We start from the raw sequence: 9,992 nt of genomic DNA on the forward strand, positions 1-9,992 counted from the left end.
GGATCAGTGATGGATCAGTCTTTGAACAGAAAAAGGGACCAAAGTAGGCACAACCCTCCAAGTGGCAATGGCAAAAAAACCAACCCAGCCAGGGAAGATAAAAAAGACAGATGCTAGGAAAGTACCCAGCCTAAATATTAGTTACAATCATCGTTACTGACCACCTCTTAATCTGAAGGAGCTAATAACTCTTCCCATCCCTAATCCCCTTAACTCCACCAAGTTTTCCTGAAATTGTCATCTTCATCACTTGACCTCTCACAAGAGACAGCTTCCATGTTCAGTATTTGTATTTTGAGGCTAACAGGAATAAACCAGAAATGGTTGCTGGAAGGATTAAATGAGCTAACACATGAAACACCTATCACAGGGTTTCACACAGAGCAAATATTTACAAGTTGTATTGATAGTTATTCCCATCTCAGCCATCTAAGAACCAAAATCTATCAGTCAAGTAGAAGCATTAGAGAAATCTGAGAAATCACCCAACTAAAGACCAGCTCCTTTAGTTCCCCCATCACAACCCCCCTTTTCTAAAAGCATAATGCCTAGCACACAGTATTTGTTGAATGAATGATTTGGGAAATGATCTAACTAGACACAACCCTACTAGTTATGAGTCGCTTAACGATGAGAATACTCTGAGATATGTCATTAGGCAACTTCATCATTATGTGAACATCATAGAGTGTACTTAGACAAGCCTAGATGGTATAGCCTACTACACACCTATGCTCTATGGTACTAAGCTTATGGGATCACCACTGTATACACAGTCCCTCAGTGACCAAAATGTCACTACGTGGTGCATGACTGTACGTATGAAAACTGGAGCAAGAAGGTATAAACAAAAAAAATCTGGAAGATAGTCTGTTTCGATAGAAGCATGGAACTGAGGCAGTGGTTCTTCCTTACACTCACCCCATATCCTGTTAAAAAACCTAAATCTCACTGCTGGGTCCTTTTTCTCTGCTGGTCATTCTAAAGGCTCTAAGTACAAGTAATGAGGTGTTAGTGGGATCATTCAGCTATTCCTTTTTTTCTGGTGAGGAAAATTGGCCCCAAGCTAACATCCATTGCCAATCTTCCTCTATTTTGTATGTGAGATGCCACCACAGCATGGCTTGATGAGCAGTGTGTATGTCCGTGCCTGGGATCCAAACCTGCAAACCCCAGGCTGCTGCCAAAGCAGGGTACACAAACTTAACCACTACACCACCAGGCCAGCGCTCCCATTCAGGGATTCTTTTGATTTTGGCAGAGCTATACAATAAATGGTAGAAGGCATTAAAAAGTATTACTTATTGGCCTGAAGAATTAGCAGAATGCTGTTGGAGCTTAAACTTTATTTTTCCATGTGGCACGAAAAGTGAAAGCTGACCTCCTGTTCCCTCAAACCCTTCCTTTTCCTAGACCTCTGCCTTGGAAATAAGTCAAGCTAGATTTATCGATTATCTGGGTGGTTGGAATGGTAGTACTAAGGAGTGGGTGATAACTGTTCCTCAAGCAGGGAAAAGACCTACATCTCAAAGCTACTAGTAAGTAGTTGGTTTTGTAACAAAGGTGAACCAGTGGAAAGAAGTCTTTACTGGAATAAGGCTGCCTGCCTGGGTTCTTCTGTACAACCCTTTAACACTTGTAACGCCTATCTGCAATAAAGAAACTGCAGTCATGTTCACCCAGAGCTGAAGGTCAAACTACACCCTCCCCATCTCTTCCAGGGACAAATAAAGAACCCAGACGCAAGCCCAAGCAAGAACTCTCTCAAAGCACACATACCCTAAGTTGAAAAACCATTTATTTCACCAGAAAGAAAAAAGTGATCCAACTCTAGGTGTCTACCCGCCACAAGCCTGTGACACTCTCAACAAGGTCATTCCCAAATCCAATACCCACCGGAAGTAGGAGGCGGGGAGATAGTACAACCCCCACCACTGTTTCTGCACACAATGAGGCCTGCTGGGAGAACAGAACATGAATGGGAAGCTACAGAAGTACTGAAGGACAGGAAGAACAGGAACATGGGCAGGAGAAAGGAAAGGAAGAGGTGGTCTGAACTTAGCAACGTAAATTAAGGTCCACGGTTCCTGAGGGACTGAACACACAGAGCCGAGAACGTCCCGGAGATGGGGTACCACGAAGGGTGTATTCTCATGCACAACCGCAGCTCGGAATTTCAGCCCACACACATCCCACCTGAAAGAGAGCACAATACAGGGGCTTTACAGCAAAGCTCAAAAGGGCTTTCCCACTTAAAACTTCAAAGAACATCTTTACAAAGTCTGGTAACTTGACACTCCTTTTTAAAGTTTACTTGTACCCATCCCCAGTATCATGATAATCTCTAAAAGTGAAAAGAGCCTGAAGGCCAGCGTAACTAGAAAGGTCAAGCAATTCCAACTGAGGTCTTTCTCTAAATTAAATAGCAAATTTTCTTTCATGAGAGTAGGCAGAGACATTGCATTTCTCTTGATGTTAACATTAGCATTCTTCAGAAAAGGCAATTTTCTACATCACAAACTGTCAGTGGACAGCAGGAAAAAAGGAAAGGTTCCAATTAGCTCTCTGGAGTAAAAAAGTCAAGTGTTTAAATGTGGGGGTTACTACCAAGGTCCAAGTTAAAAACCATTAAGTCTAGGCAAAAGTAGCATCAACTGAACAAGCTGTAAGACCTGAGGGCATGCAATTCTGCCTAGGGAAGAAACTAAAACACTGCATTGGAGGGCATGTGTAAGCTACACGTCAAGCCACTCCGTTTCTTTTCCAGCCCTATCAGTGATTTCCTATCCAATAACCCTGGGCAAGTCACATACTTGCTGCCCTAACTGAAAAGATGACAGTGTAACATTCACCCTGTTACTACAGGATTACAGATCAATGGCTAATGTCTGGGACACACTGGGGGCTACTCAAAACAAAGGGTGTTGGGAATCACCCTTTAAATACCACAGCAATCTCAAACACCTAGAGCCCAAGGCTGGCAAGCATCAGAAGAGAATATACTTAAGTAGAGCCAAATGGATCATGAGGCTCAAAACGTACAGTAGAGGAAAACGCCAGAGGACTCAAGGGAGAGCTGGTGATTCAAGAGTCTTAAATGCTCATAACTAGTGGGAAGATGAAGGGAGTGATCCGCTTAAGGCAAAGCTCCCAACTCTGGATTTCAACATTATCAAACAGAGTAAAATTAACAGGTGTGCATGTACATTTATATTCCCACACATCCTGAAGAAAGGGAAAGGACGTCACATCTAACACTATGGGGACAGTTTAAAAAAAACTGAACAAAGTAAACGGGCTCTTACAGGACAGATTCAAAGATAAAGCATTGGAGTAGGCACTCTACTCAGGGAATGAATCTGAGCTGAGTGGAGAAGAGGGATTTGAGTCTATGCCCCAGACTCCTTGTTGAACACAACTTTATAAACTAAGATACCTTCTTTTATACTCCTCCTCTGCCCCAACTTACCATGAAATAGGGGGGGTTTTTTTTGTCTATAAAGCTCATGGGGAGTGAACTGTTCAGGAATGTCACAACTATACTGCTTCAAGATTAAGATGATGCCACTTGGATAGTCTTCATAGTAACTGGGACTTGAGCAGTGACGACCAGTTAACTACAGTTATGGATTTTATCATTACAGGTCACATCAGACCTTTCACATAGCACGAAGCAGAACAGGAAACCTGCAGACCTTAGTAATGCTGTACACCTAGAAGCTGTAACAAAGGCTCTGAGAAACAGCACACCCGAGTTTGAATGTCTGGGTCCCAGGTTCAGTTTAATTACAGCACACAGGTGTGAACCAAGATTCACCACACCATTCTTTGTTTTTCCAGGCATAAATAGAATCAGATTGACTCCCACTACTAGGAGCCCTAGAAAAATAGCCTAGAGGACTAAGGATGTTTATACATTTCAAAAAGTTAAGTAGTTACAACTTCTCCCTAGCCTCTGAACCATACTAGTAACCTTACCATAACCCTGCAAAAGCAAGCAAGCAGGGCAGCCTAACTGGAGCCTTTAGGCTGCAGGAGATGGCAAAACCAGAACAGGGGACACCCCACCACTCTCACCTCAAGCTTTAAAAGGCTGAATACCGCGCCCGATCCGCATACTGCTCCCGCTCATACCGGGCCATGTCGTACAGGGAATTCCGCGCGGCCGCTGAAGCTTGGGACAACTCACTCTCATGCCCGTAACCGTAGCCCTCTCCAACAGTGGGGACTGGGCCTGTAGCGCGACGCAGGGGGCTCCGATCCCGCCCGTAATATGAAGTGGAAGCTGCATTAGCAGCAGCAGCGGCTGCTGCAGCAGCAGCAGCAGCTCCTGAGGTCGGCAACAGGTGTCTATCGTAGGGATCGAGAGAGGTGGAGGTGAGGTGACTGGCCATGGCTGTGTTCTGGACTTGTGGCAGCTGGGACAGGGTCTGCTCTGCGTAATTATACGCAGAGGCAGCTGCAGCCGCCACTGCCTCATAGGACCGGGCAGCACGGCAGCGCTTGTAGTAGGCATCGAGCGCTCCGTACGCGTTGTTGTAATACAACGAATCCCCATAGCTCATGGTGTAAGGTGTACGCACTGCTCCATATTGCTCATTATATTGCTCGGTAAAGTCTGCCACTCGGCCCGAACGATCTATCGGACACTCTTTGGACCAGTGCCCCTCTTTCCCGCACCGATAGCAGCCGCTCTGGTCTCCCATCCCGGGCGCAGTCCTAAGCCGGCTGGTGGACAACTGCACGTGCATTCGTTTGCCTTGAAGAAACAGACGCAAGAAGGGTTGCTATCACTCTTAGTCATAGCCCCAGCCCCTACCCCAGACACTGGTCATAGCAATGGCTTTACCTAGACAACCCTAATGCAGAACTAGTTGACAAAAAGATTAAAAAAAAAAAAAAAAAGTCCAACATATAAAAACAGTATAATGACCCAATTTCAGGCAAAGATCAATTAGATGAAGAAATGCTTTGGCTCTAATGGTAGTTTAATGCTTAAGAAACTGCATTTGCTCAAAACAAGCATCTCCTCCTTTGCCAAGTAACTGTGGACAAAAACTACCCTGAACAGTGGCCCAATGTCAAAAGAAACCACACTAAGTAGGAGTACTCCACAAGATTCTGACACCTCCAACCTTCACTATCAAGACTCTGATTTCATTACACAGGAAAATGCAAAGGCCAGTCCCCCACCCTACCCCAAAATCAAAGAATAGAGTAAGACTCTCAAGTTACCACTGAGTGACCTAGACTTGATCCGTGGCTGAGTGTGGTAGGCAAGTTTCAAGATATTTGGAAGAAACACTCATGGATTGGGGGAGGAGGGGCAAAACATGAGTCGAAGGACTGCCTTTCCCCTTAACTGAGTCCTTTAAACTGATGGTTCTGATACTAATTCTAACAAGGATTCTTTACAATCTGACAGCTAACTTTGTGACCCTCTACTAGGGTCCAAGAAAACAGGACAGGCAGTTCACAAGATGCCTGCATTTTTAGACAAATACTATGGAAAACAGGGAAGAAAAGGGGGTTTCAAAAAAGTGGTGAATAACCCATAGAATTAGTCAGTGGATTAAACTGTGCATTTTAGCAAGATTAAGGTACTTTTTCTCCTTAAACTAGGTATATGAGATCCTAAGAACATACACTTAATACCATTTCTTGATGAAAATTACAATTTGTATTCTGGATATGAAAAATACTATTTCTAAAAACTGAGTCAAAGAAAAAATTTTCTGAAAAAGTTTAAGTCAAACTTTTTCACAGAATTTTCACCTAACATGATCTACCAATTTAATGGTAACCAAAATTCCAGCAGAAACTTTCCAAGGTAGTTGGATGCACCAAAACATAAAGATGAAGACCTGAATGATTAGAACCTGGGGCGTCAACAGATAGGTCATCTACTCATTTAACACTACAGAAAGTGGTAAATACACAATTTCACCTGGAAAATTAAATTTAGGATCTGGGAGGCTAGAAAAGGGAAAAGGGGGTGGAAAGACCAAACTATTTAAAAAGTCTTGCTTTAAACATTACATATCTGTTGGGTAGGTTGCAGGTTCAGAGTATATGCAATTAAGTACTTAAGTGCTTTAAAGTGCTAACTTGTGTCTCTCTGGCATTTGCCCACGGGGCCATTTTGGCATCTAACAAAACCAGAGAAAACAAGTGCAACCAAGGAACCAACCATGCACATTCAGGACATGAAAGTCATTAATAAATGTCCCGGGCTAAGGATTTGCCCATCCCAAAGCCAGAAAAACCTAAATCTTTTAAAATATCTAAAACAGATGTTCTTTAAATGGGCAAACAATAAATACAATACCTGTAAATAAATACTGCTACTCTACAAGTACACAGAACTCCACTAGACAGTACTAACAAGAATAGCTGATAATATAAAAAAAGGCAAAAATAACAAAGCATAGGCAGCATTAGAGAGCCTATAGTTCAGATGCCAAGAGTTATGCTATAAGGATGATTTGTTCTGGATCACTCTACACTGTCCTCCCCTTACACACATAACTGTGACAAGCAGACACCACCACCTCTTCTATGACTGGGTTAAAGCGTAGAAGAGTATCCAAAAACTAGGTATCATACCACAAACCCTCCACAAGAACAGGCTTTGCTCCAATTAAGTTGTTGACATAAAATAATTCTCAACTTACCAATTAAAAAAGGAAAACAAACTAGACCTGAGAGACCTGTGACACTTTCTTTAATCATGCACAGCAATACCCATGACACAGGGCACTCGTTACTTGGGAGAATGATGATCAGACCTCCAGCTCTAAGAACGGTCCAACTTAAGAGAAACAGACACCAAAGATAGCAGCAATGACTCTTAACAAGAGGAGTGCTCAGGAAAAGCAGCAGGCGCTACCTTGTTTAGGCTAAAAAGGTTGGAATATAGATCAAAAACGTAGCAAGGAGCTGTGGAAATATCCCATAATTTGGAAGTAGTTAAAACCAAAGTGAAAAAGCTTTTTTGACACTGAGGACCCAAAAGGGGTGGGAGAAGAGTTAGCAACACACCATGGTTACCACCCCCTTCATGACTGCCACTCTTGCCACAGGAGCTCAGACCTTAAACCAAGAAAACATGCCTTCCAAATAAAGTGACAATCCACAGCATCATTCATGCTGCCCCCTTCCTGGACACACTAACAGTTCATCTAGTCAAAACTCCAATTAACACCCATCTAAGTGCTCTATTCACCAAGGTTGTTAGAGTCTACTCCCCCAACCAGTGAAAAGGCACTGCCTATACTGCCCTCAAAAATCTCAATACCTCCTCCTCAGAAATTCCTGAAATTAGCCTTTTAATTCTCAAGTGGCCTCATCCTCAGAACAGATCCTCTTGGTACAAGCCACAACAGAAAAACAACAAGAGCTGTAGCCCTTCAGAAACACTAGTCACTTAATAACTATCTTTACTGAAAAACTGTGAGTTGGGATGAGGTGGGAGAGCATAACAGGGATTCTGCTCCTAAACGTGTTGCTTAAGCCACTTTTCCCAGGTTCTTTATATGTAAAATAAGGCATAATGCTGATACCGTGCTGAGGCAATAAATTCAGAGTGAAACACTGCAATGTGCTCTACATTGCCCAAACCCCCCCCCCAAAAAAAACAAAAAAAACGGGTAACTGGGGAAATCTTCAGAGGAAATGATTTCTGCACTAATAGGCATAAACAAAAGCCTCAGGGGCTCCAAACTAAAGCCAAGTGGTTTTTCTCCCAGAGACTAGATTTGCCTAAGGTAAAGCCTCTAAATCCCAGCATTCTCCATTTTAAGTCCATGGCCTACACTTAATCCTTCACCATCAGCCAGCGAACAGCTATAGGTCTACCCCAAACCCCTCTCTCTATTTATCCAACCTATTTCCTGCACATAACCTTGTGTGCAACCCTCTTCCCAAAGAGGGTGGTTCACCTTGAAACTCTGTGTTGTCAAGGCCCCTGATGGCCTCCACTGCGTCCTCTGCCCGCTCCATATGTACGAAGGCATAATCTTTCACGATGTCACATTCGATGACTGGACCGTACTCCTCAAACTTGGCCCGAAGCTCTTTGTTGGTACACGTGGGACTGATGTTGCCCACATGCAACTTTGTGGAGGTTTTGCTCTTATTCTTGCTGGCTTCCACGTTGATGTTCACCCCGTGCAGCTTGTAGTGGTGCAGGTTGCGAATGGCATCCTCAGCCGCCGTCTTGTCCTCTATGTGCACAAAGCCATAGTTCTTAATGATGTCACATTCCAGCACCTTCCCATACTGCTCGAAGAGTGAGCGGATCTCCTGCTCTGTGGCCTCCCGGGGCAGGTTTCCGATGAAAAGCTTCACCATCTCGACACAGCCTGGGCGAGAAGAAACAAAATTTCCAACAAAAGACTTTAGACCCACATCAGTTTAAAAGGAAAAAAAAAAATCGATACTGCCATCACCTTTCATTTCAGTAAATATTTCCAAACACTTTTCCCCCCTTCTCACACGCCCCTCCCCCCCACCTCCACACAAATAATCAAGGGGAAGTGAGAACCCGCTCAGGACCTGCCATGGAAACTACGAGGAGGAGACGCCTGCAATAGGAAGGTCCTTAGCAGACAAAGGGTTTAGTAAGAGGTGGATAGGTTCAAACGGGATGGAAAGGAAGTGAGCTGGGGGTCCGGCCTTTTCTATCCACTACGAGGACAGGCAGAAAACAAAGGTCGAGCTACTGGCCGACTGGACTGACTGCCCGAAATTATGAATTGGCTTCTCCTCCCGTAAACGAAGTAGCCACCGTTTCCGGAAAAGCGGGCCTCGTAATCGCTACATTTTCGGGTTGCCTCTGGAAGCTCTGAACGGGCGCCTTGGGCCCACCAGCGAGGCGCCAGGCGAGCACAGGCAGCGGCGTGCGGCCCGCCTCTCTCGGAGCGCCGGCCTACGAGGCCCCGCAGACCGCGGGAACGCGCGCCCAAAGGGGGGCTTCAGACGCCTCAGCCAGACGACGTCTGAGGGCCCGAAAAATTCTCGAGACGGGGTTTTAATTCCTAAGTCTCAGGGAAGTGCGGTCACCTCGGCGGAAACCTCGAGGGAGGAAACCGAGCCGAGTCGGGGAGAGGGCAGGGTGGGGAGAAAAGCAGGCATTCTCGGGGGAGCTCGTGGGGGAAGGGCTGCTTCAGGCTTACCAGGCAACGCTGAGCACCGAGGTCAGCTCTCAGGCACGCGTGCGGAGGCCGCGACCCCACCAGGACACCCCCGAAACCCAAGGGAGTAAGATAAGATTTAACAAGGCAAAAGAAAGACAGCGAGGGGCTCGGAGTCTCTCACCCGCACGGAAGTCTGCAGGCGCTCTTCCTCGCGGCACAGACGCTTCTGACAAAACGCTAAAATGGCGGCCGCCGCTGCAGTGACTCTGGGTAGAGGGGGAGGTGAACCTACCACCGGATTGGCCGCTCAAAAAAGTAAAAGGCAGGCGTTCCCGCAGATCCTCTTCTTGATTGGTTACCACGAACGCCAATTACCTGAGGCCGGGAAGAGGTGGAAACGTCAGTAACCCCAGAGCTTTCACGCGAATGCCAATGAGCAGCAATCTCGAGAAGCCGAAGTCACCAATTGGGCAAGAGGTCGGCGTGAGGGAGGAACTACAAACGTGAGCTTCGCCGGCGGGGTTCCGCCCGCCATTAGGCGGAGCGAGCTTAGGGCGCCGGTGTGGCCGTCTTTCGCTTCATGGCGCCAACTTTGTTAAGCTTCCACGTGCACATCCCGACAATATTCCGCGCTCCATTTTGCCTTCGACTCCAAATTCCTCCCTCTGACCTCCCAGACACCCCACCCCCCACACCCCCCGCAGCCAGGATGCTGCGGCCGATCGCTCTCGCAGACCCAAACGCCAGGGAGGAAAAACAGCGAAGCGTCCCGCCAGAAGAACCCAACCTCCTCCTTTGGCCAACAATCCGCACTGTAGCCCAGGGAGTCCCTGCGCTTCCCCCAAATTAAAACTA

The 9,992-nt window shown here is 45.9% G+C and overlaps 1 protein-coding gene across 2 annotated transcripts; it reads right to left on the bottom strand.

The window, feature by feature from the left end:
• Positions 1 to 2,059: 2,059 nt before the first annotated feature.
• LOC124229629 (RNA-binding protein 4) lies at positions 2,060 to 9,512 on the bottom strand. 2 transcript variants are annotated; one of them, XM_046644977.1, is made up of 5 exons: positions 9,319 to 9,512; positions 7,941 to 8,363; positions 4,681 to 4,759; positions 4,078 to 4,350; positions 2,060 to 2,196 (listed from the first exon to the last, which is right to left on the bottom strand). In XM_046644977.1, the coding sequence occupies exons 2-4, from the start codon at positions 8,350 to 8,352 to the stop codon at positions 4,086 to 4,088; spliced, it is 756 nt and encodes a 251-aa protein (XP_046500933.1). In that variant the 5' UTR covers positions 8,353 to 8,363; positions 9,319 to 9,512; the 3' UTR covers positions 2,060 to 2,196; positions 4,078 to 4,085. The 2 variants fall into 2 exon arrangements, with proteins under 2 accessions (XP_046500933.1, XP_046500932.1); XM_046644976.1 differs by having other exon boundaries at positions 4,078 to 4,759.
• Positions 9,513 to 9,992: the final 480 nt, after the last annotated feature.

Source organism: Equus quagga, chromosome 17 (assembly GCF_021613505.1).
Source record: "Equus quagga isolate Etosha38 chromosome 17, UCLA_HA_Equagga_1.0, whole genome shotgun sequence".
Classification (NCBI taxonomy): domain Eukaryota; kingdom Metazoa; phylum Chordata; class Mammalia; order Perissodactyla; family Equidae; genus Equus; species Equus quagga.